Below are 27,378 nucleotides of genomic sequence, written 5' to 3'. Positions count from 1 at the left end.
TGTTTTTAAGGTGACTTGAGGATACAAACTGTTCACAATATGGGACGATTCTATTAACCGCATTCTATACGTTTTTGACCCTTATTCGTATAAGACTGTTTTTCACACGCAATTTTAGACAAACCCTTTTATATTTTGTCAGTAAGGTGTGAACGTGACTGACCATAATACCTAGGAATGTAACAAGTTAAAAACGTATGGTCTTTTATCTCATATTATTGTAATCTATAAGTTTACCTGGCAAAAAAGACGTTACAGTTGAGGATTTTGAAAACTTTAAAACTCAAACTAGACTTTGCCCAATAAATCCATATGTTGACTGCGCCCAGGGCGAGTGATCACGGGCCCTGGGGTAAGAAACACCCGGGCCTCTTCTAGTTCTTGTTCAAACAAAATTTTTCTTTTATAAAATTAAAAAGTGTTGTTCGGATATATCACCGGTTGCCCCCTCCACTCGTGTTAGCCCTGACTAGGTCTTGAAAAGATGCACACTAGGAATCTGTCCATAATCTGGGTTACAGAAATGCAACCCCATTTCAGATACCATATTAACCATTGTCCTGATTATCGGGGAGTCCCTATCACTTATATAGTAAGTGATTCACCCTCCCACGAGCTAAATAATCGTTTTACCTTTTAAAATATGCATGATGATGATGATGATGATGATGACGATTAATGATGATGATGATGATGATGATGATTATAATGATGATGATGATGATTGGTGATGATGATTGGTGATTGGTGATGGTATTGCTGTATATCTTCTTGTTTTTTCAAATACGAACGGAAAAGAAAATGACAGGCTCTCACCTTGTCTCAAGATACGAGTTTTATGATTAAGACTTTATTTATGAAGTGGGGCCCGCAACAGGAAAAAAGAAGAAGTATAAGAATAATTGAGAATTGCAAAGAATCCAAGAAGAAAATTTTGCATAATTTAATGTAATAGTGGTATAAATAGTTATTGAATCCGCAGACATTTTTCCGGGGTGGGTGGGTACAAAATAAAAATAAAATGGATCAGGTTAATATTGCATATTAGGTTTTATTTGCCAAAAGTGGGGGAAGGGACAACTTCCATCCCAAAGTGGACGCTCATGTATGAATATACAATGTATGACGAGAATAAACAAAAACAAAGACAAATTAAAGGTTCATTGTGCACATTGTTGAAAATGAACTTCCGTGTCATGCCTTCGTGTGTCGTACGTAGTTTGCACCCTCATAGAAGTTGAACGTATTCCCGTCTAAGCAATCTGAAAGATGGCGCTAGTTCTCATCCTTGCTGGCCTTGGAGCCGTATTCCTTCTTCTTATCTTTACAATCTCATATCTTATTGCATATTTAGGACTGTTTGAAACAGTCGAAGTTGGGGCTGGTAAACCTCCGATCGGCAAAGCTGTTGTTTTATATAAATATGGTCGAGGTCCCTATAAAGAATGCGGGCACATGTTCACTGATGTTTGTCGACTGGCTCCTAATTGTAGACCTGTTGGCATTTACTACGATGATCCCAAAGTGGTACGATATATTTGTTTAGTGAAGTAATGTTACAGCTGATTAAGAGTTCATACATTTAACAGAACCAGAACAGCGAACCCGTAGATTTAGAAAGTTCGATAGCAGACTGTCAGCTAAACCACAGGTGCTCGACGCGAGCGTGATGTTGAAGAAAAAAACCCCACCATAATCTAAAGGAGAAAAAATCATAGAGTGACAAAAATACCTTAGATTACCCCCATGACCCATTCTGACATAGGACCCTCTCTATCATACTATATAAGAGAGAAGGTGATTAACTTCCAAATACTTCGTTCCACCCATGACCCTCTATTTCCTTCTGCTATTTTAGTCTTGAAATGCACATGACCATACTGTATGGTTTGTTTTACTCGTGAAATAATTTTCTATTCATCAAGCCATCATTGACTTTTCTGCATTGTACCAAACTGAAGTTACAGGCTCCGAAATGAGCGATTTTCACAAATGTTTACTGCTGAGACAAGTTCGAGCTCGTGTGACAACCCGTGAAAAGAGCTGCATGTACCATGTTTGCGAGTCTGTGATACATCCCTTCTTTAATTACAGAACAGTAGTAGATGCAAAAGTAAGTTTTTACTTACCATTAACTCAATTCAACTATAGGAATCCTGTTTGATGGAAGAAATAAACATTGTCTTTGTTCACTGCACATACATCAGATACAAGCGACTCTGTTTTCAAAATAGGTAAACTATGTGGCACATGTCAGTGCCAAAATATGGTTGGCTCAAACGGTTATAATTATTGTCACATGAGCTCAGACTTGTCTCAACAGTAAAAATTTGCAAAAATCGCACGTTTCGGAACCTGTAACTTCAGTTCATAAATACTCTGGTCTCTTTTTCTCTAATTAAAGTTAAATTTTCACACAAGTAAATGGACATGTTTTCAAGTTTTGTTGGCCTGTATTTCATTTGGCTGGAATGCAGTGGAAGCGGGGAATGCCAAAATCCGGATAAGTTGAGATATTTTCCTTTAATGAAAAGAATAAAAATATATTAATATCGAGAAAATGTTTAGATAGCTTTGTTTCATTCAAGATTCTTATCATTTTAACTGATTGCGGTATTCCCAGCTTCCATCGCATTCCAGCCAACTGAATTAAACGAGATTTTTTTTTATATTTATCAGTACAAGTTTTAAGAGAAAGGAATAGAAAACAAGTGGATTATTTTTATATACATAATAAATTTGTTCATCATTCTGTAATAAAAGAGCAACTTTTGAACATGAATCAGATGATAATGAAAATAATTATATTGTTATGTAAGAGTTGCATATCTCACAGACCACTGCCAAGATTTTGTATAAAATCAACAAGCATTTGTAGTTCCCTTTACAATATCTTAGGTTGCTGACCACAGATTACCATCATTGAGATTAAACTTCACACTTAACAGGCTTTTAGTAGTTTTCTGACCCAGATTTCCCATGAATCACTTTCTGTTTTGCAAAGGATAGAGCATTTACTCATACTATCAGCATTAGAAGTGGCAGTGACAGAACAACTACACTCAGCTTGCAGAAAAGTTCAAACTCAAGTTTTCATCCAGCTGAGTTTTTAAGGCTGCCGACTGCTTTCCAGTGCTCCTCCAAGCTTACATAGAGAAGGAAATTCCAGACTGGACTGAGCCTAATATTTCTTAGCTGGTGATATTTTTAACATTGGAAGAAAGTGCATGTTTTAGCATTTTAGCATGAATAAAAGATATATGACCTGCCCTTAAATATTCCACTGAAACCATCCTTAAAGAAGGCATTAACAATAAAACTAATGCTAAAATTAAAAATGCTTACTCTAGTGTTTTGGTAGGTCTTGAAAGCAGTCATGGAACAGATCGGATCCTTTTATTGCATATAACACCTAATAAAATCTCATAAAATGTTATATATTTGGTACAGCAATAAGGTAATCCATTCTCAGATTGTTGTATACACATATTTGGCTTCTTAAAGCCTATTACTCACAGATTATTATCGTAACAGTATAAATTTCCAGTCCCCAGTAGGCTGGTTTTTGTAGTGTGGGGATAGCTTAAAAGGTTTTTTTTTAAACAAATTTTTGTAAGAAACATATTTTTCAAAAGTAGTAGATTTAAGTTATAAAATGGTATGTACAATAGATGGCCTTTAAAATTGTATTTTTGTCCACCTGTCAGTAGAATCACGTGTATGAGAATTAGAAACTTTCACAATACGATGAAAGTGATGATATATTGCTTGATTTAACAGATTTTTTTCTTTCTCAAGAGCTTTTTAGAATGTGGTTTCCAGAAATTTGGAGGGTCCAGCTATTCAGGTTAATTTGCAATTAGCTTATCGTGGGTCATTGGTTCTTTCTGGGGTTTTCCCGGGTTCTTCGTGCACCATTGATCCTGGCTGCCATGTATAGCCTATCTTGTGCTAAGAAATGGCATTAAACTCTACAGCAAGAACAACAACTGGGCCCCGAGTAGTCTAAAGCGCTCACCGTTACGGATCACTGCCGTCTCACCTCTGTCTGTGTGGGTTCGAGTCCAAGGCTCGGCTAGCGTGGGTACGTGGGAAAGCCTGCCAGTAGCTTTTCATGGGTCGGTGGTTCTTTCCTGGGTTTTCCAGGGTTCTTCCTCCACCAGTTATACTGGCCGCCATGTATAGCCTATCTTTTGCTGAAAAATGGCGTTAAACCCTAGAACAACAACAACAACAACAACAACAGCAACAAATTTCAGGTTAATTTAATGTTGGTAAAGCATGAAATGGGGTAAAAACCTGAATGCAAGGGAAGCTTGCAATATATCAAGTGGTCTGACATTGTGTGATGTCTTGGAGTGTGTGTATTGAGACTTTTGTCTGGTAAAATAATATTTTGGAGATTTAATAAATATTTTTGTAACACAGTTATTTTGTTGAAATGAAATGATTACAAATGACAAATCTTTGATTATTTTTAAGGTGAATAAGTCCATGAACTGATAACGTTATGAACACTTCAACGTCTGCAGTATTTTTCATAATGGCACATGTGCAAAATACCAGAAGTGTGAAGAATACATGCTGGGCTCAGGCTAGGTTCAGAAAAATTGGAGAAGTGAATTCTTGCACATGATAAAAAGGAGTTAGAGTGGAGGTGGAATCAACAAAAAGTAAAATACCAATATATCTTTATGCATAAATGTATATTTATTGACTTAAAATCTCAATAAAGATTGTCATTTTTCATGGTGGGCAGAAAAGACTAATACATAATATAAAATAATGCTAGACTATATAGTCAAGACAGTGATACGGTTTCAGATAACCATCCCAAAGTAACTAATAAATTAGTTTCCATGAAGAGCAATATGTGTGCAGAGGTCTCTACAGAGATTTTGTGTCCCAGATAAAAAATTGCGTCCAAAATATGCGTGATTAAGCGTTTCAGAGACCTCTGATGTGTACGAATGTGTTGGTCGTTGCTTAATTTCTTTATTAAAACAGAGTGGTCTAGTGCAGTGGTTCCCAAGCTTTTCAAGTAGAGGGCCATATCCACTATTTTCGGTAACTAAGCGGGCCACAACGTTATAAAATTATAAATGTTTATCAGTGTTTATAAAATTATAAAAGTCGTGTAATATCATTCTTAAATATATTAACTTTCAGCAACCAAATTCTAAAACTTTAAAAGCAGTCAGTGTCAGTCCTGCACTACAGTCATTTTTGGTTTTAAATCAAATCCACAGATTAAGCAAACCGGTTTACCACTACAACTAGGCACAAACATAAATTTCTCCATCCAATCTGCGTTGAATTCACGACAAGCAACGTTATCCCCGCTCATGCTTATCAGCTTTAACGGTAAATTTTATATTTGAAAAATCTAATTTCAACACAAAACTGCAGACTACTAAACAGTTGTAACAGATGGCATCTTGCACACTCGGATTGGTCGACAAGGCTGGGAAAACGGTATTTCCAAATGTTTCGTTCATTAACTCAACAGGGGCATTCGATAATTATATCCAAGCACAACAACCACGTGCAGAGTGAATTATCGAACACCGACGGAGCTCCAAGTGCTCGACCAAAATGACAGACTTCTTAGAAATATAATTCTAGACTCTAGAATACTGTAGATAGCGCATTATTGCAACTTTCGTCTAGTTATTATTTATTTATTTGAAGGTCAATAAATTGTTGAAATTATTAAAATACATTATAGTAAATATAGAGGCCTTGCGGGCCACTTTATGAGAGCTGATAGGCCACAAGTTGCCTGTGGGCCGTGGTTTGGGAACCACTGATCTAGTGGATTGGGCATCTGCATCGGATGTGGGAGGTCACTGGTTAGAACCCTGGTCGAGTCATACCAAAGACTTATAAAAATGGTACTAACAGCTGAATTGCTAGGCACTCAGCCTTAAGAGGTTTGTGTTGGGGCTGGTCAGCCTGGTATCAGGATAATGTGACTGGGTGGAACATGATGCTACATGACTGCGGCATGATACCCCAGTTCTAGACATCACTATGAACTGCCACACTGCAGACATCATAGTGATATGACTGAAAAATTGTTAAAGTTATGTTAAAAATCAAATCACACACACACTCTTTATTAAAGCAAGTTCTGAGATCTAAAATATTTTTAAGAAGTTTAAAGTGTTTTTTTTTACCTGCTATAGACACAGCATTTGTGTTGCTTGGGCATAGTTGTCTTTTTTGTTGTTGTTTTTGTGTAAGTGATAATTTCAAATATAAATTAAGGTATAATTGTTTTCAAAATAGTTCATGGGAATACATGTATACAAATTGCTTCTTTTCTTGAATAGACAGAAAAAGAAATGAAATAGGGGTGGTCTGTTGATCAAACTGTTTGTCTCTTGTTGTGAGTGGACTATTTAAATACCAGAGCAACTTATGGATAAAATGTAACTCTCATTCCTCGTCACATTTCCTAGAAATTAAAAATGACAACAATCACAACTACAACTACTGTTAAAATAAGATCTTCATAAATTGGTTACATTCCTACCAGAAATTTCAAAATACATCAGCTGAAAAATTCTTGAGAAACTCCTCACAAGAGAAATAGTCAGAAAACTAAAACTTTGGGAAATGGGTAACTTTTTACCATCATGGCAAGAAGCAGTGGGGATACCAGTACCTAAACTTGGCAAAGGACCATACCAACTTTTGCACCTATATCATCCCATGGCACTAGAAACCTTAGGTTGTGGAACTGTGCAGTGAATAGCAAATGCCAGTGGCTTCTGATACAGGGATCGTCCTGGGCTTCGCCAATGTCGCAAATTGCGATTTTTTTTCCTTATTGGCGACAAAAATATCCCATCTGGCGATTTTTTTGGCGACATACTTTTTGGTTCTTTAATTTGTACATACAATCATGGATTTGGACTGGATAAATTAAAAAGGAGAACGAAAGGAAGCCACAAACTTGACTAAGCAATGCATTGGAATCAATCTGTTACACAAACGATCATTTGTTCTTATTGACAACCCCATCTTTACAGTGCATTGTTACATCATAATCTGCTTATGCTGACATCTGGGCTGAGTACTGTATGCTGTGATACAGTCAATCATGCTACCGCACTATACCTACAACTGACCGACTTCTGAAGACGCGAATAGAACAGATACAATTAATTGTATGGTTAATCTTTCTGTGGTTTTTTTTTTTTTTTTTTTTACATATACCAATACAATAGTTTTGCTGAACCTTCATAGAAAACTGATAACCTTTGAAATACCGACTACTGTGTATAAATACAAAGCAAATGGAAAAAATCTCAATCACAATTATATCTGTCGCCAGTGCAGCATTTTACTCATTGATCTTTTCCTTTTGCCATCAATCCCGTGTTACGGCTGCAGAGACTTAAACTCCGCAACAAAAAATAGCAACAAAAAAAAAAACCAGGTTTGCATAATTAATAATAATTATTTATTTCTCAAAATACAGGAGTGAAAGAATCCCTAAATTGGGTGTGAATTTATGCTTATATATATGGTCCAATATTGCCAGGTGTTGACTCGTGTAAGTTTCATTCGTGGGAATGGAGATCCTATTTTGCTTGTCGAGAAAATGTATACAGCATTCAGTGATCGTTCTTGGGAATTAGGAACAATTCACTACAAGCTTTGTGAAGCTAGCCATCAAGGGGGCTGGGCTGCTGAGAGACTACTGGTGTCACCTGTCAGCACTGTGGACTGTGAATGTGGATTCAGTAAGACGAACCTATAAAAACTGACATCAGAAATAAGCTCTGCCTCTCATCTCTTGAGAATTTAATGAGAATCAGCATGTACAGATGTGAAAAATTAGACTTTGAAACTGCATTCAACAAGTGGGCAGCCCTAAAATCGCGACGGATCTTCATGTAACACTTTGTAACATTTTGTTAATGCTTCTTGTAATTAAAGTATTAACTAACCCATTTTTTGTAATTTTCATTGCCTGTTACATTAATAGACTAAATTAACACTTGGAAGAATGTACACTACTTGTTTTGGCGACACTTTTTTTGAAAATTGGCAACAAAATATTGAGGTTGGCGATTTTTTGGCGACAGCTTTTTAAAAGCCAGGACCATCCCTGTGATAGATTCAGATGCCAGAGAAGCATGATGGATCATCTAGTTAGACTTTTAGCATTTATTTTGTTCATCCAAGAATCAGTATCCAATTAAGACAATTCATTCAGTGAGATTCTAGCTCTCCCATAATGTGGTGCTCAAGGTTGCACATTTTACGACAGTGCTCTGATCAAGGGTTCAAAATAAGGTCCAGGCCTAGTTTGAATTTGACACCTAATCAGCACCATATCACCAGACCTTGTTAGAACTTGATATTTAATCTGCACCATATAGCCAGGCCTTGTTAGAACTTGGCATTTAATCAGCACCATATAGCCAGGCCTTGTTAGAACTTGATATTTAATCTGCACCAACATAGCCAGGCCTTGTTAGAATTTAACATTTAATCTGCACCATCTAGCCAGGCCTTGTTAGAAATTAACATATCAGCACCATATAGCAAGGCCTTAGTAGAATTTGACATTATATCAGCACCATATATATGTCGGGGTGGATAAGTATTTCATTGAATATAGGTCTTTAAGTTGTCGGGGTGGACATATTTCAGTGAATATATGTCTTTAATTTGTCAGGTGGATGAGTATTTCAGTGAATATAGGTCTTTAAAGTTGTATGGGGTGGATGAATATTTCAGTGAATGTAGGTCTTCAAGTTGTCGGGGTGGACCAATATTTCAGTGAATATAGGTCTTTAAGTTGTCGATGTCAACCAATATTTCAGTGAATATATGTCTAAGTTATCGAGGTGGACCAATATTTCAGTGAATATATGTCTTTAAGTTGTCAGGGTGGATGAGTATTTCAGTGAATATTTTTTTTTTTTTTTTGTATTATATTCTTCATTCATAGTTCTTATTAAAATATTGCATGCATTCAACTGAAAATAATTTGATATAGCAGTATAGATACACGTATAACAAACACACATTCACATTTGAAGTGCAGAATTATCTAAGGTAATATTTACTTATCCTGTCCGTATAAAGTTAACTTTACTTTTTTCAGTCACACTATTTCTGTCACTCTCAGAATTTTCTCTTTTTCGTTGGTGGTTTTGCCTTGGTTATCAAGGTATTAATGTTACCAAGTGCAGTAAGGATTGTGGCAGTTTTGATCAAACTCTGTGTGTGTTTTTCAAGTAAAATAAAAGTGATAATTAACTGGAGTGAATTCTGAAAGTTTCCATGCAGTTTCAATGACAAGATGACTGTAAACCTCCATTTTATTCTTAGATGCTTACATGGCAGTGTGGTAAAATGGCTGTCTTGCATTAAGACTGATTCCATTTCAAATCCAACAAGGTGCAGATGATTTTTTTTCTTCCTAATATGCTCTTTTGCTTTGAATTGGGAAGGTAAATTATGTAACTCATTATATTTTCTGTGTGAATAATCACAAAACACAGCAGTACATAAATGGTAAACCATGGACATCGCACAAGATTCTTTTTTTTTTTTTTTTTTTTTTTTTTTATTAACCCCGTAATAGGTTGACCAATGGGTTGGGGAACCATCGTATTTAAGTGAATATAGGTCTTTAAGTTATAGGTGTGGAGAATGACATCACTCTTTGCCAATGAAATTGAATTGTTTACTTCCTGAATTTGTCCAGGAAGTTATCCACATCTTTTCAATTGTTCATATCAGACACAAATTTAATACCTTCAACTTCCTTTACGGTTTTCAGTTAAGGTATTTTGCAAGCCTAGTTACAGGTTTATTGTTGGAAACTTCCAATATCTGATTTATTCATTTTGTTGTCCATCAGAACTCATACCCAGCCAGTAAATAATATTGTTTGGGAAGATTTACAAAGTTATTAGTTGGTGAGTACTTGTACTTCAACATTTACAATGAGATTAGCTGGTGAGTACATGCACTTGCCATGCCAATTTTTATACATGTATATGAATGTATCAATGAAAGGTTCTTTGCCAAGACAAAAGTATTACATATTTAATAACTGTTTAAACTATTTCTAGATTAATATACATGAATTTGGTAATACGTTGCACTAGTGTGGGTAGTTTGTGCTACCCCCACCCACAGCCTCCTGTCTTATAAACATAAGAGGATACACATATATTTTCAAGGGACTGTTTTGCTTGGATATTGCATAATAAGGTACATAGCATGTTGGCACAACACACATACGGTGCCTCCAGGAGGACTAGAGCACTTGCTTTTACAGATCACTGCCATCCCACCTCATTCCAATTGGGTTCACATCTTGGGCTCAGCCATTATGGGTATGTGAGAAAACTACCATTGGCTTCCCATGGGTAGGTGGTTCTTACCAAGATTTCCTGGTCTCTTTCTCCATCAATTATACTGGCTGCCATATAGCCTATCTTGCACTGAGAAACGGTGTTAAACCCCCAAACAACATACATGCATACCTACCTACCTTCCTACCTACCTGCATACATTGGGTCCCTAGATGGCCAAATGGTACAAAGTGATTACTTTTACTGATCACTGCCATATCACCTCTGCACAGGTTTGAGTTTCAGACTCTTGCCAATGTGGGTATGCAAGAAAGCTGTCAATAGCTTCCATTGTATCAGTAGTTCTTACTGGTGTCCATTCCACCTATGCCTTATATAGCCTATCTTGCACTGAGAAAGGGTGTTAAACCTCCCTAAAACATACATGCATGCATGCTTGCACACATAAATACATACATACATACATACCCACTTGGAGCCTGGAGTGGTCTAAAGCGCTCTCCGTTACAGATCACTGCCATCTCACCTCTGTCTGTGTGGGTTCGTGTCTAGGATTTGGCCAATGTGGGTATGTGAGAAAGCTTGCCAGTAGCTTCTCGTGGGTCAGTGGTTCTTCCCGGATTCTTCCTCTGCCATTAATACTGGCCGCCATGCATAGCTTATCGTGTGCTGAAAAATGGCGTTAAACCCCACAACAACAACAACATACCCGCTCCGGTGGCCTAGTGGTATAGCATCTGCCTTGGAAGCGGCAGGTTGTGGGTTTGATCCCTGGCTGAGTCATACCAAAGACTTATAAAAATGGCACTAACAGCTGCCTCGCTTGGCGCTCAGCATTAAGAGGTTAGTGTTTGGATTGGTCGGCCTGGTGTCAGGATAATGTGACTGGGTGGGACATGCTACATGTCTAAAGCATGATGCTCCATTGCTAGACTTCACTATAAACTGCCACACTTCAGACGTCATAGCAATATGACTGAAAAATTGTTAAAGCTATGTTAAAAATCCAAATCACACACACACACACACACAGACACATGCATGCATGCATACAAACATGCATACATAGATACATACATACATACATACATACATACATACATGCATGCATGCATGCATGCATGTATGGATGTATGGACATAGACATGTGGATGGATGCATTGACACACATGCATGCACACAACACATACACATGAATGGCAACACATGTACTTGTCATTGCATGCTTTACATCCATTTCATATGCACAATAGTTGCATTTCTTGAAAGTGGTCCTTTAACTCAAAATCGTACAGCTAGAAATTATTAGCTTCACAGCCTTTAATTTTCTTTGAAAAATATGTAACTGAATTAACTTTGATATCATTCATTTTAGCTGTTTATGAATCCTATTTTGTTTATTTTATTCAAATAATTTGATTATTTTGTAGTCTTCACTAAAGTTAGGTTCAAAAATGTATTTGAAATGATGTTAATTAGTTAATACGAAATTCATGCAAGTAAATGGATACCTGTATATAATACAAAGCTTCGTATTTAATTATTAATTACTAACTATATTTCAGATCAAATATAATAATTATATGATGTTCTGCATACTGGTCTCTAAATTGTTAAATGTTTTACAAAAAAGGCCATGTTTTGAAGATAAGACTATATTTTAGTATTTCCTGTGCTTTCCATTCTGAATATGCCATTTGTGTGGAAAGATCAAATAACCACCCTCTGATACTTGCCACTGCACCACACTTGCAGTACGATCAAAAGGTTGTCATGTGGGAAAACTAGCTATGGGACTAAGGTCACTTATTTACTGGAAGAGTCGCACCTCTGTGTGGCACTGAAAAAGTACACATATTAGAGGATCAGTCAAAAGGATTGTCAACTTGAAAACAAAATAAGTGCTACTCTAACAAGCACTGGCAGGAAACATGTATACAGTAAATGGGTACCCTAAGGCTTATTAGCCAGGTATTTATGAATGCAGGGCACCTGAGTACATTGGTATTCATTGATGACTTGACATGGTGCTGTGTTAAATATAATTATATGTTTAGTATGTTGTGTATTCAGTAATGTTACTTTAATATTGGTATTATTATTATGTAATAATTACAATAATGTAATCTCTTTTGAAAAGGAAATGAAGCCAGTCATTCATGAACATGAATGCATACAGGTTTAAGGCAGATGCCAGCCAGGTGTGTGATCATATGCCCTCTTATGCCTTGTTATGTTTTATAATCTTGTACAATAAATAAAAAGAATTTGAAGGGCTTTTTTATTTAGGTGTCAGATGTCCACTGCATCTAATGGATGATCAAAAACTTGTAAACTACAGTGGCAGTCATTCTGAGCTCTTAGTAGAGTCGTGTTTTATAGGACTTTCATTTTCCTGGCCTCATTTCAGTTTTCAAAATAATGTCTCCAGTTCTATATGCCTTAGAACTTTTTGAACTAATATGGCTTCAGACTTCCAAACTTTTTCAGAGAACTCATAATTATTGTTGACATTTTGCCAAAAAGCATTCAGAGAACTCTGAATTAGTGTTGACATATATTTCCAAAATTCTTTCAGAGAACTCAGAATTGTTATTGACATACTGCCCCAAATCCTTCAGATAACTCGGAATTATAGTTGACATATAGCCTAAAATCCTTCAGATAACTCAGAATTATTGTTGACATACTGCCCCAAATCCTTCAGATAACTCTGAATTGTTATTGACATATTGCTCCAAATCCTTCAGATAACTTTGAATTATTGTTGACATACTGCCCCAAATCCTTCAGATAACTTTGAATTATTGACATACTGCCCCAAATCCTTAAGATAACTTTGAATTATTGACATACTGCCCAAAATCCTTCAGATAACTCTGAATTATTGTTGACATACTGCCCAAAATCCTTCAGATAACTCTGAATTATTGTTGACATACTGCCCAAAATCCTTCAGATAACTCTGAATTATTGACATACTGCCTAAAATCCTTCAGAGAACTCAGAATTGTTATTGACATATTGCTCCAAATCCTTCAGATAACTTTGAATTATTGTTGACATACTGCCCCAAATCCTTCAGATAACTTTGAATTATTGACATACTGCCCCAAATCCTTAAGATAACTTTGAATTATTGACATACTGCCCAAAATCCTTCAGATAACTCTGAATTATTGTTGACATACTGCCCAAAATCCTTCAGATAACTCTGAATTATTGTTGACATACTGCCCAAAATCCTTCAGATAACTCTGAATTATTGACATACTGCCTAAAATCCTTCAGAGAACTCAGAATTGTTATTGACATACTGCCCCAAATCCTTCAGATAACTTTGAATTATTGACATACTGCCCAAAATCCTTCAGATAACTCTGAATTATTGTTCACATACTGCCCAAAATCCTTCAGATAACTCTGAATTATTGACATACTGCCTAAAATCCTTCAGAGAACTCAGAATTGTTATTGACATACTGCCCAAAATCCTTCAGATAACTTTGAATTATTGTTGACATACTGCCCAAAATCCTTCAGATAACTCTAAATTATTGTTGACATACTGCCCACAGTCCTTCAGATAACTCTGAATTATTGACATACTGCCCAAAATCCTTCAGATAACTCTGAATTACTGTTGACATACTGCCCAAAATCCTTCAGATAACTCTGAATTATTGTTGACATGCTGCCCAAAATCCTTAAAAAAAACTCTTAATTACTGTTTACATACTGCTTCAGAATTAATGACATTCTTTTTATTCTTCTGCAGGTTCCAGAACAGAAGCTGAGATATGCCATTGGCACCATATTGTCTGAAGATGGTTCCCCAGTCGATGAAGATGTTCAGAAGAAAATGATAGATGAAGGGTACAAAGTGATTCATCTACCAGCAGTCAGCAATGTTGTAAAGACCACCTTCCCCTTCAAGAGCTCTATTTCCATTTACATTGCCATCTACAAGGTTTACCCAAAGTTATGCAAGTATATTCAGGTAGTTTTATTGTTTTGTTGATTGATATCTCAGCTTTTGAATGATTATCTGTAATAGTTACTTAGAAAAATGCTGTCTTTTTATTTGCAGTTTTTAAATGGTTACCATTTTACCATTTTTAAACATGTATTTTTGTGAATTTTCCAATATAATATATCTTTTCTAAAGTCCCAGTTTATTGCAGCAGGGAAGTGGCCTTATAATAAGGGTGGCCTTTCTAGAGGGGGATGACAATGGGAATAGTAAATACATATGAAGAAAGTCACAAGTACATTTAATTCTAAAATATTTAATATTTTCATTAAAAAGTCACATGTTGTGAAACAAACTGTTTCCTATTTTCAAAAGAATGTTATGAATAACCATTGATATAGTTTTAAAACTGTCTTTATAATTATATTACAGATCACATCATCTGTCACTTTGTTGGTAACAGTCTAAAAAACAAACCAGTCTCGTCACAATTAAAAATATCCTTGCTGTCATATCCCTTGCATATATCGTTTAGTCTTTTGTTCCAATTTTTGACAATTTCATTATTAACATCAGCTGATTCTCCACTGAGGACAGAACACTTAATATTGTGTCGCACTTGGAATCTGTGCAACCATCCGTTACTTGCAGTAAAGTCGTCATATCCCAATTCAACTGACAAAATTGTTGCTTTTTCTTGTCATTCAAATCAGGATACAAACATCTCCTGGCTCAAACAATCTTCCTTTCTCTTTCCATTTCACCTTCCCACTTCTGCAGAATTGTTTCCTTATCTTTCACGATATTGTTTATCTGAGTCTTTCCGACATTAGTTTTCTGCAAGGATCCATGATCCCCCCCCCCACCTCTCAGTCAGTTGAATTACTTTCACTTTCTCTTCGAAACTGAGAATTTTTCTTTTCCTCGATGACATGTTGATCTTTTTGCAGTAAGTTATTCATGTTGCCAACTACAATACTGATAAAACAATTTTTTATGCATTTAAACAAATTGCTGTGTGTTTTTAAAGTAAGTGATCTTGTCACGTGATTCGTTAATCGCAGTCTGATACCCTATTGTTTTTATACATTTCTTTACACTAAATGAGAGAAGCTAAAACGGCTTCAATATGTACCATTAAAATCACGCAGATTTGACCTCGCGACCATTAGGATTTGTAATTTGACAATTATTGTCATTAGTAATAGCCACTAATTATCGAAGTGAACAAGCTCAACTTCTTACTTAGGGAATCCATAAAGGCTATCAACCATTTTCCTGCTGACTTATGTATTGTACATTGATGCTGCCACTTCTCAGCTGTTACCACTGTTAAATAATTGTAATCTTAACAATTATCAGAGTGACTAAACTGGACATCACATGATAACACAGCAGTAAGGCTAATTGGATTACATATACTTATCCTTTTGTATGGATTAAAATTTGAGTCTTTCTCGGCTTAATGGAATAAATGTGGCTTTTCATGAGGCGTAAATGATATTAACCTTAGAGGTACATGTACTTTAGTCAACACTTCTTTCAGTAACGAAAACCTGACATCGGGAAACAGAAATCGGATTACTTAACACATGTTATGAATAAAATACTGGTTCTGGATACATATTAAAATAAAATGTGGCCGCTTGTGAGGGGTAAATTTTATATTATTGCACTAATATGCTGGCCTCTGGTCACGTTAGCCTGTTGGCCCATTCGTGAGGGGTACTTTTGAACACAAACTCATCAGTGCCAACGGATTCTGGCCGTAAGAAGCGGGTGGCTGCTTGTCAAGGGGGGCATTCAAGAGGGGGACTACTGTACTGGTACTTCATACCTGTGAGCAACGTTCCCTCTAAGCGAATGGTATATGTGCACGCTTTGCGCACTGCATTGTGCAAGCATTACAGTGATTTTAGCATTAATGTTGAATGGAATATTTGGTAATTTTGATCTGCTGCACGGAGAACAATTCAGCTGCACGAGGATGTCTGAGCAGCTGTGCAGCCGCATGCGCGCATGGCTTAGAGGGAACGTTGCCTGTGAGGACAGAAAAAGTCATTACAAGCCCAGATTTTACCAGTACAAATGCTAGTCATCCAGTATCATCAATGCATTGCTTATCCTTTACATAAATTAGGGAAAATTATGTTGTAAACAACACTTTAAAGAAAGAAAATGAAAGGAATCCATTTCTGACCTTTTCAGGGGCATATTGATAATAGACAGTGTCACAAATCAACAACATGACATTAGTGTAATCTCTAGTTTGAGTTTTCTCTGACCATTCCCAAACCATTTTAAATAATTTATGGGTGTGGGGTTAGGGTCAATTGCCTTTTGAAAAAGATGGAATTCGTTACTGTTGCATGGTTGAGGTATTGGGTAGCCACATGTTTCCTAGCTGGCCTAAGCATGCATAAGCAACCTTAGGTTGAGCCCTACCTGGATGAAATCGGTAGGAAATCTGTTTTCTCAGACATTATTATTATAATATTCGTTGTCTTTAATCCGCTGACAGACGCAATGAAAGTACATCATTGATGAAATTTACCTGGAACTCGCTATGCATGGCTAGGTACATGACTTTACAAATCTTGCAACCTGCATGTCCATGACATCACAGGTCCAACAGTTCATATCAACAATAAATCCATTTCCCTGTTGTACAAAAAATTGAAAATATTAACTGAAAGTCACATAATGTTTGTAAAAAGAACTAAAGCATACTTAATTCTCAACTTATCTATTACTATAATAATGACCAGAAACCTGTTGCTTTTGCAACAACATAAAGAAAAGGAGATTCATCAAGAAGAGAGTTCATGTCATAGCAGTAGTCAATGTAATACAAACAAAACATTGCTAACACATGCTCGATGCTTTGTGAATCTGGTTTTCTACAGGTGCAGTGAATTTTAACTTTCTGATAGCCAGTTGGCTCTGACCCTACACACCAATATAAATGCCAAAATATTTTAAATGGGAAGAAAGGTCAGAGGAAACTCAGACCTCATAATTCTATCCCACTGTCATTATTGTCAGTCTGGACCATAATCCACAAACAATTACCAACTTTGGTTCAGAGTTCAGTTATAAAGTAAATAGTTAATTTGTTTACATGCAGCACATAAAATGTTTAATTTTAGGGAATTAATTCTAGTGAAACCATGGCTTTTAAGATCACACGACTTACAGTCATCCATAAATAGAACTAGACAAAATCCAGACCAGCTCGGTCCCTCGGCAGACAAATGTGCAGTTATTTATTTTGAACACAAAGAAATAAAGCCTGGATTAACATCTATGAAGCAGAAATAAGGGTGCTTTCATTTATATTGATTTGCGCAGCAGCAATTAGTCACGCACACCAGCAATTAGTCACACACACCAGCAATTAGTCATGCACACCAGCAATTAGTCACACACACCAGCAATTAGTCATGCACACAAGCAATTAGTCACGCACACCAGCAGTTAGTCACGCACACCAGCAGTTAGTCATGCACACCAGCAATTAGTCGTGCACACCAGCTTTTAGTCATGCACACCAGCAATTAGTCACACACAAGAGCACCAGAAGGAGAGTCAGCTTATCTCTTTGATGGCTTCAGGTATTTTTGTGACAGCAACTACACATGATGAGAATGTCTTCCAGGAGCATTCACTTGTTATGCAGCAATTCAATACTGTGTTTCAGTAATTCAGTACCCATTGAAACTTCAACCCTAAATAGTGAAGTAAAATTTTTCTGCATGTCTATACCATTACACCGCTTCAGTCCATCCAAGAGATAAGCAGACTCTTTTCCAATGCTGATATTGTCAATCGCTAATCAAGTTGGCGGGGAAAGGGGGATGCATTTGCATGAAAAGAATGGATCAGCTTTTGACAGTCCATGTTGTTGAGACATTTAACTTGCAAGACATAAAACGCATGTTGGTAAACAAATACCGACATTCTCACATTTTACCAGTAAAAGATGGCATACGCTGGTGTAACGGAATCTCTGATACAAAAACTTTATATTTTGACCTACTTATTTTTCTCCTTCATAAAAGGTGTTAATTATATCATATAGACAAGGTTGGACAGCCATCTTTGTTTATCTTCAGTATGGTCTTACTGCAAAATAGTTATCTCCACATTGTTCCGCTAAGTGAGGGATTGCTTCCTTTTATGTTTATGGCATGGTTTCATTTGTAGTTTATTAAATATACTTTGTATTACTAATAATAGTAGCAGACGTTTTAGGCTAAATAAAATTAGTAACAAAGTATATATGCACTTTCCATAAGGTCACTTTTATACATCAGGGGAAGCAACTCATATTTAAGTAAATGATTAGACCTGATAGTCATATGCTTTTGATATTTTTATCCACTGAAGGTCATACTTGAAATAATAGTAAAAATGTTTATAAGGAAATCAGTATAAAAATATTTTCTAAATAATGTTACTATAAGTGATTTGCTATGACTAGTTGTTAAATTTTTCAAAATGTTGAACAAAAGAAAAAGGAGGAACACTTTTACACATTTTTTCAAAGAGATGTATCCCCCAGAATTCATTTGACATTATTACTGAAATGATTGAAGACAGTGAATTACTTCACATCTGTTTCTTGAAAACATAAACTTACTCATGCAGATATGGTGACTGTTACTAAACAGACTCCCATTTGATTCAAAACACCAACAGGTTGATATTGTTTGAAGTGAGGGGTGCTAAGCAAAAGCATACATATGCAAGGGAGGGGGGTAGAACAAAATACACTGTGCGACAAGGGGGATCTAAAATGGCTGGGTTTCTTTCATATATACTAAATATACAACCCCTTATCTCAGTGGTCATAAGCATGTCTAAGAATGGGATTGATATTGGCATCAAACAGATTAAATGCCACATCTGATGATGAACAGCTGAGTTTTATTGTCAATTTCTTCACCGGAATCCAACCATTGATTTTGGTAATAAGTATTCCAGCTGCTTTAGATCAGTTTCAAGAAAATAAACCACAGTGATAGCTTAAGTTGTTGGAGCATCTGCCTCGGATGCAGGAGGTTGCTGGTTCGAAACCCAGCCGAGCCATACCAAAGACGTATAAAAATGGTACTAACAGCTGCTTAGTGTTAGGACTGGTTGGCCTGGTGTCAGGATAATGTGACTGGGTGGGACATGATGCCACTTATCTGCAGCATGATGCCCCAGTGCTAGACATCACTATAAACTGCCACACTGCAGACATCATAGCGATGTGACTCAGATTGTTAAAGCTACATTAAAAATCCCAAAACACAAATTTCAAGAAAATATAACTCCTAGGTAGTTGGACCGAGTTGTGATTTTTTAATTCCCTGTATCAAAGCAAGTGAACTTTTATTATTTCTTAAATGCACACTCTTCCTAAAAAGATTATATTATTCTTATTCACGTTAAGCACAAGATCCCCGTTTTTTGTAGAACAGTTCAGGAGCATTAAATTTTAATTGTAATTGTGTGTGTATCTATCTATCTATCTATCTAGCTATATATATATATATATATATATATATATATATATATATATATATTCCTTCATTCCAGAAGTTTTGATAAATTTTTCCTTTAACTAGCCTTCAAAATTGTTGACCAAATTGTAATTGTTGCTTTCTACGATCCTAAATTCGGCATTATACCATGATGACAGTAGTAATTTGGATTTTCATTATTCCATTTGAAAATTATTTGCAAGAGCGAAAATTTCTTTCTACAAAATTCATATTGAGCTTGATTTGCATCAGTCATGACTATATTGAAATAAACAAAAATGAAGTTATGTTTTGCATCGTTCTAAATTAATTTTCAGAAATATGATCTTTTCCTTTGACTTTCAGAGTTTGATATTCAGTAGCAAGGTAGATATTACTCTTGGCAATATGATTCATGTTTGGAACATTCCAGGAGTTTATTATTAGGAAATGATCAAATCTTGTTACGATTATAGTAAAATGTTAAGTTTGTTTTTATTGACCCAACGGTACTCTGATGCAATTAAGAAGGCTTCTGTACCCATTTGCAAAGCAAGTGAAATCTTCAAGCTTGTCTCCATCTACCTGATGATTCACCAAATGTAGAACAAAAACTGAAACAGAGTACTACCTAATAAATTAACATCCACATCCCTGAAAATATATACAGAACCCAAAATAACTTCATTGAAAGTTTACTTCAAAAAAAAGAGAACAATTCCACAAAAAGAATATATAGGATTAGGTACTGGATTCTTTAAATGCAGAATTCAGTTGAAAAGTATTAATGTTTTAATTTGGCTGTGTAGGAAGTATGGACAAATAAGTGTGATATATTGGTTTGGTTAAATATAATCAATACTTTCTTTTCTGAAGGAGCATCGACTAAGTGCCTTCCCCATGCTGGAGGTGTATGATAAAGAAACAATTCATTTCATGGCTCCTCTGGCTCATCAGTATGAATTTTTTGTTGACGAGAGCAAGCGTGATACACCAGATGAGTTTCAAGAAGAAGATGACCAATCCGTCAGCTGCCAGTCATTCACTCCGGGTTTCTCAGAGGCTGATGCGTCCACCAACAAGCACGATTTTACAGAAACACTTGATGACGACTCTTGTGGTGAGGAGGAGCAAGACGATGATGTGATACAGGATCAGGAGGTCACTTCTAGTATGAAATTACCAACGTTAGATGGCGAGACTGAAGAAGGCACCTCCAGGAATATGGTGGACAGCCCAGCAGGTGACGGAAGTCTTATTAATTCTGGAATCAGTTTGGAAAGGACATCAGCTGTAGCTGATCAAGGTTTGGTAGTTGACAATCAGAATGAGTCCGAGTCCGAGGGGAATGCATCCACTTCCTCATTTGAGGAGATTCACCTGGAAGAAGGACATACTGCACAAAGGAAATCATAATCGACAACATTTCTGTGAACAGTATATATAAAGCAAAAGTATTGTCAAAATAATGGTAATATTTGACACCATGCTGAAACTGGAATTAATTCTATAAATATCATAAAGTACACAATGTGTCAACGAACAGTTGTCATAACTTTGAACAGTGAGTTTGGGAAAGAAATTATCCATTTGCCTAATTTTTGTAACACAAAATAAATTACTTAAAATAGAAGTGGAATGCATTCAGTTTTTACTTTTAATTGCTGTGATGTATATATGGACAAAAACACAGCAAAAGCTGGTCTGAAGCAAGTGTAACTATTGCTTGGACCTGAGATGGAAGCAGATATTGATATTCCAAATTAAATGACTGCCATAAGGTGGCATATACTTTTCTGAATTAGAAACAATACAAGTCGGTCATGATGCATTCCAGAATTAAGAATGTACAATTTGAATATTATGGCCACTACTTGTATGACCAGGATAACAATTTTGGTATCCAATTAGTCCATTCAAAAATCAATTAGGGGTTAGTAGACTTGAATGCAAGCAGTCATATTTTGGTATTGGAGAAAACAGCAACAATTCTGAGATGTTTTCCAATGCTATTTCCATGCTGGTGCTAGTAAGTAGGTGTTGGAATTGTCTCCCCCTGTACGTAGTGGACGTATTCATATTGTGCATTTAAAATTTTAATTCAGGTGTAGTGACTTGCATACTTGATTCTCCAATTTGTTAAGGATGATTTTATGTTGAATAGTTGTTTAAAGTCAGCAGTAGGTTACAGAGCAGGATTTCAATGAAGATCACTATTGCCACCCTTGTTGTCATATTAACTAATGAACCAGCTTCAAAATGATGATACATATATATTTACATTGGGATACTTCTTGCACATTTTTATTTCGTAGAAAAAGATCTAATGGTTTTTCAGTTTTCATGCTTTTCTAATTGAAGAAACAGATGAATAGGTGCTTATTTTTGTAATTATGAATTGTAATTATATATTTAATTTTCTTTTCAAATAAAATTTGCATTTAGCTTTTTGAAGTGTTCTCCACAGTACATTAATTGATACATGTACAGTTGAAATGCATTTAGTAGAATTTATATTGGTGACTCAGTTTTTAAAATAACAAATGCTGAAATATTTTCATTGCTTTTTGTGAATAGCATAGTATGTTGAGGTCATTGTTATCATATTGAGCAAACAGTACAGTATAGTATGGATTAAACTATAGTATGGAACCCAGTACAGTATAGTATGGATCAAAATATAGTATGAAACCCAATACAGTATAGTATGGATCAAAATATAGTATGGAACCCAGTACAGTATAGTATGGATCAAAATATAGTATGGAACCCAGTACAATATAGTATGGATCAAAATATAGTATGGAAGAGAGTACAATATCTTATGATCAAAATATAGTATGGAAGGGAGTACAATATATTATGATAAAAATATAGTATGGAAGGGAGTACAATATATTATGATCAAAATATAGTATGGAACCCAGCTGTGCACAACATTGATCAGTATCTGCCATTCCATAATGATGGTTGCGTATCAGGGTCTACAGTACTTTTCCTAAATATATTTTGGGAATAGCATTGAACCTGGACCCTCAGTTATAAAGTTTTTTTTTTACTCAAAATTTACTTTTGAGTATTCTGACCATTCAGAAGGCTGTGTTTATTAATTTTGAGGAATATTACCAAAGTCTGGTTCAGTAAAGTTTTATGATGGAAACGACCTGATCTGTCATTGTATTAGGTGTAGAAAGGGCCTGATCTGTCATTGTATTAGGTGTAGAAAGGGCCTGATCTGTTGTTGTACTAGGTGTAGAAAGGGCCTGATCTGTTGTACTAGGTGTAGAAAAAGCCTGATCAGTCATTGTATTAGGTGTAGAAAGGGCCTGATCTGTCATTATATTAGGTGTAGAAAGGGCCTGATCTGTCGTTGTACTAGGTGTAGAAAGGGCCTGATCTGTCGTGGTACTAGGTGTAGAAAGGGCCTGATATGTCGTTGTACTTGGTGTAGAAAGGGCCTGATCTGTCATTGTATTAGGTGTAGAAAGGGCCTGATCTGTCATTGTATTAGGTGTAGAAAGGGCCTGATCTGTCGTATTAGGTGTAGAAAGGGCCTGATCTGTTGTTGTACTAGGTGTAGAAAGGGCCTGATCTGTCGTACTAGGTGTAGAAAGGGCCTGATCAGTCATTGTATTAGGTGTAGAAAGAGCCTGATCTGTCATTATATTAGGTGTAGAAAGGGCCTGATCTGTTGTTGTACTAGGTGTAGAAAGGGCCTGATCTGTCTTTGTACTAGGTGTAGAAAGGGCCTGCTCTGTCATTGTATTAGGTGTAGAAAGGGCCTGATCTGTCATTGTATTAGGTGTAGAAAGGGCCTGATCTGTCATTGTATTAGGTGTAGAAAGGACTTGATCTGTCATTATACTGGGATTGGAAAGGGCCTGATCTGTCATTGTATTGGGTGACAGCAGGTCTGTATCTATTTCCTTCACAGCTGGATGTGTGTAATACACAGAGTAAATATAATATACACAAGATAAGTTGTTATACATGTACTATGTTAAGAATGAGGACACAAAGGCTGTGAGATGTGAGAAAATGATCTAATTAGAGTCTGTAAATCTGATTTTTTTTTAATCCAGCAAAATTCCATATCTTATGCATATGTAAACTGTGTAGAATGTTTACTTACCCGTACTTTATAAAAAAAGAAGAGAACAACAATTATACTTGAAAGAAAATTTGTATCATTGAATATTCATTTTTATATATTCCCAAAGTGTCTAATGTCTTGTACATAGTAATCCCAGAACCTCTTGGTTTCTAATGATTCTGAGTATAACACCGAACAAACTTACACAGTGGATAGTTGTATTGTTGCAAGCTTTTGAAAATGTGTTCATTTCAACCCTTTTCTAATTCAGAATGGGGTGCAAAAAATGCTTTCTGACAATTTAGTCATGGAGAAAGCACTAAACATAAGACTTTTATAATATTTTCACTATCTAAATTGTTTATTATTGGGCATTTGCAGATTTTGACATTAATATGACTTCTCTGCATTTGTGAATATATGTACCTTATAGGATCTGCAATTAGTTATGAAAAGTTGCCTCCCTTGCATGGTAGGATGCAGTTTTATTATTGAGATGTCTGTGCATGGTAAAGAAGTGAGAGATCCTGTTTTAAAAAGGGGCCTATGTCTGCCTTTTAGATGTCAGAATTTAAAAACGAGTCTATGCCTGCCTTTACGGTGTCATAATTTAAAAATGGGCCTATGTCTGCCCTTCAGCTACCAGAATTTAAAAGCCAGTCCATGCCTGCCCTTTGTGTGTCAGAAGAGATGAAAACTACTTTATTAAAATAAAGTGTATCAATCTGAAGAAGAGTATATAATTATTGTATCAATGATCAAAGCAAAAGGACTTGGTTTCCCTGAACTTAAAAATTCTCAATATGGAATCAAATTTATCTTTATGAACCATTTCTTGCTTTGTTTTCTACCAGAACTCCAGAAGTCTTAAGGGAACACTGCTTATGAATTTGTCATAAAGTTGACTTTGCATGTATTTTGTCTGTCTGTTTTTAATTATTTGAAGATTGTAAAATTAAATTTGTGTTGAGTGTAAAAAGCTTCAAATGGTCCAACTTGGAGATGCCTCAAGGTTTCGTTGTAGAATAACTTATGAGCTTGATTAGATGCACCTTGAAGTGTTAGACAAGGAGTAATTAATAAGTTGATTAGATGCACCTTGAAGTGTTAGACAAGTATTAATTAATGAGTTGATTAGATGCACCTTGAATTGTTAGACAAGGAGTAATTAATAAGTTGATTAGATGCACCTTGAAGTGTTAGACAAGGAGTAATTAATAAGTTGATTAGATGCACCTTGAAGTGTTAGACAAGTATTAATTAATGAGTTGATTAGATGCACCTTGAAGTGTTAGACAAGTATTAATTAATGAGTTGATTAGATGCACCTTGAATTGTTAGACAAGGAGTAATTAATAAGTTGATTAGATGCACCTTGAAGTGTTAGACAAGGAGTAATTAATAAGTTGATTAGATGCACCTTGAAGTGTTAGACAAGTATTAATTAATGAGTTGATTAGATGCACCTTGAATTGTTAGACAAGGAGTAATTAATAAGTTGATTAGATGCACCTTGAAGTGTTAGACAAGGAGTAATTAATAAGTTGAGTAGATGCACCTTGAATTGTTAGACAAGGAGTAATTAATAAATTGATTAGATGCACCTTGAAGTGTTAGACAAGTATTAATTAATGAGTTGATTAGATGCACCTTGAAGTGTTAGACAAGGAGTAATTAATAAGTTGATTAGATGCACCTTGAAGTGTTAGACAAGGAGTAATTAATAAATTGATTAGATGCACCTTGAAGTGTTAGACAAGGAGTAATTAATAAGTTGATTAGATGCACCTTGAAGTGTTAGACAAGTATTAATTAATGAGTTGATTAGATGCACCTTGAATTGTTAGACAAGGAGTAATTAATAAATTGATTAGATGCACCTTGAAGTGTTAGACAAGGAGTAATTAATAAGTTGATTAGATGCACCTTGAAGTGTTAGACAAGGAGTAATTAATAAGTTGATTAGATGCACCTTGAAGTGTTAGACAAGGAGTAATTAATAAGTTAGTCCCTAAACATGATGTGTTTGTTCATAGACTGTTTGCCTTTAATGAATAAATGTATTTACCAGATTCAAATGCATTTAAAAGTATCTTTGTAAATAATTTAAATTTTTCCATATTTTTTGTGTTTTCTTAAACTTTGTTGTATAATTATGTGATAAACAGTAAATGAGGTCATGCAACATAAATTGTATCATGATGTATATTTTCCAGATTCAGAATTCTGTTTGTAATTGCATGTATAAATGTCATTGAAAGATCACTCTTTTTTATTTCCAAAAGTTCACAAAATATCTGTTGTGTAAAAAGAATTTATATGTACCTTATATGTTGAGTCCAGTTATAGACAGTAAAGGCTCTGATCTGCCGTCACATCATGTGCTGGCAGATCAGGGTCTGTGTTGTTTTATCAGCCAATTAATCCAAACAGATTGCATAGCCTTGGCTCACGCACACTACGCCACACCAAGCCAGGTTCTGTACATTTGCCGTTGGACATGATTGATAAGTAAGCTAGTAAATCAGCTAATATGCTTACATTAATGCTGTATATGCAGAATTTCTTCTCGTCTTGTAATCAGGCTTATAAACATCTTAAAAGACACAATTTATTTCATAAAATGAGTGTTTTAAATTTGTGTCTTGCGTGTGTAGTATAGGCAGGACATAGGTGTGACTTTGTTGATGCACTACCATTGTTGTTAAATTTTATACATCCAACTTACTGTGGGGCATATTAAGCTATGATGTAGTTTGTCTACCAAACTTTGTGGAGGGCTTGCACTTGGAATTAGGACGACCCCTATAGATTTTGGAGCCAAAAGGCCAAAGGTCAAAGTCACTGAAAGAAGAAACCTGGTTCCTGCACAAATTCGAACTTTCCATCATATACAGTTAAAAAAATTTGTGGATGATGTGCGTTTGGGGTAAGGAAGGAACCAACCAGTCTTGGGGTCAAAAAGTTGAAGAGCGATGTCTCTGTCACTGAAAGGATAAAAATTGTTTTTGCATTGAAGAAACCTTTCAGTTTTGTGCCACAGAATCAAAAGGCAAGGTCAGGGTGGTTGAAAGAACAAACATTAACATTATTTTCTACATCACAGATGGGGACCATATTTTTGTGGATGGTTTGCACTTCAGGTAAAGAAGAAGTCTATTGATTTAGGGATTCAAAGATCAAGGTCATTGAGGGGATAGGTGGGTGCTGATGATTTATTTTCATGTTTGGGCTGGTTGAAGTACACCTCAGCTGAGCAAGCAAGATGTATTACTTAAAGGGTAACACATCAAATTTCCTAATTAACGAAAAAAATATAGGTATATAAATTTGTGTTGAGTCAAAGAGTAGTCACACTGAACTTTTTCTCAATCTATCCACGTTGCATGTGTTTAATGCCGTTAATGCTTTCATGATTGTGAAATGATTGAACTAATAAAGTTATAATCAATA

The 27,378-nt window shown here is 35.7% G+C and overlaps 1 protein-coding gene across 4 annotated transcripts; it reads left to right on the top strand.

The window, feature by feature from the left end:
* Positions 1-1,261: 1,261 nt before the first annotated feature.
* LOC149804117 (testis-expressed protein 264-like) lies at positions 1,262-27,378 on the top strand. 4 transcript variants are annotated; one of them, XR_016420306.1, is made up of 4 exons: positions 1,262-1,527; positions 14,128-14,349; positions 20,709-23,244; positions 23,407-27,378. XR_016420306.1 is itself a non-coding variant. In XM_089954083.1 (3 exons), the coding sequence occupies exons 1-3, from the start codon at positions 1,270-1,272 to the stop codon at positions 21,246-21,248; spliced, it is 1,020 nt and encodes a 339-aa protein (XP_089810209.1). In that variant the 5' UTR covers positions 1,262-1,269; the 3' UTR covers positions 21,249-27,378. The 4 variants fall into 4 exon arrangements, 1 of the variants encoding a protein (XP_089810209.1); XR_016420305.1 differs by having other exon boundaries at positions 20,709-23,343; positions 23,437-27,378; XR_016420304.1 differs by having other exon boundaries at positions 20,709-23,343; positions 23,374-27,378.

The sequence above is a fragment of the Sinohyriopsis cumingii genome, chromosome 3 (assembly GCF_028554795.1).
Source record: "Sinohyriopsis cumingii isolate HCF-2022 chromosome 3, ASM2855479v2, whole genome shotgun sequence".
Classification (NCBI taxonomy): Eukaryota; Metazoa; Mollusca; class Bivalvia; order Unionida; family Unionidae; genus Sinohyriopsis; species Sinohyriopsis cumingii.
The sequence above is the reverse complement of the archived record's forward strand: the minus strand, read 5'-3'. Positions and strand labels throughout refer to the sequence as shown.

Excerpts from the sequence above, each read along its gene's own strand:
- LOC149804117 (XM_089954083.1), top strand. The coding sequence starts at position 1,270 with ATGGCGCTAGTTCTCATCCTTGCTGGCCTTGGAGCCGTATTCCTTCTT. Across the intron at positions 1,528-14,127 it reads ACTACGATGATCCCAAAGTG|GTTCCAGAACAGAAGCTGAG; the intron begins GTACGATATATT and ends ATTCTTCTGCAG. Across the intron at positions 14,350-20,708 it reads AGTTATGCAAGTATATTCAG|GAGCATCGACTAAGTGCCTT; the intron begins GTAGTTTTATTG and ends TCTTTTCTGAAG.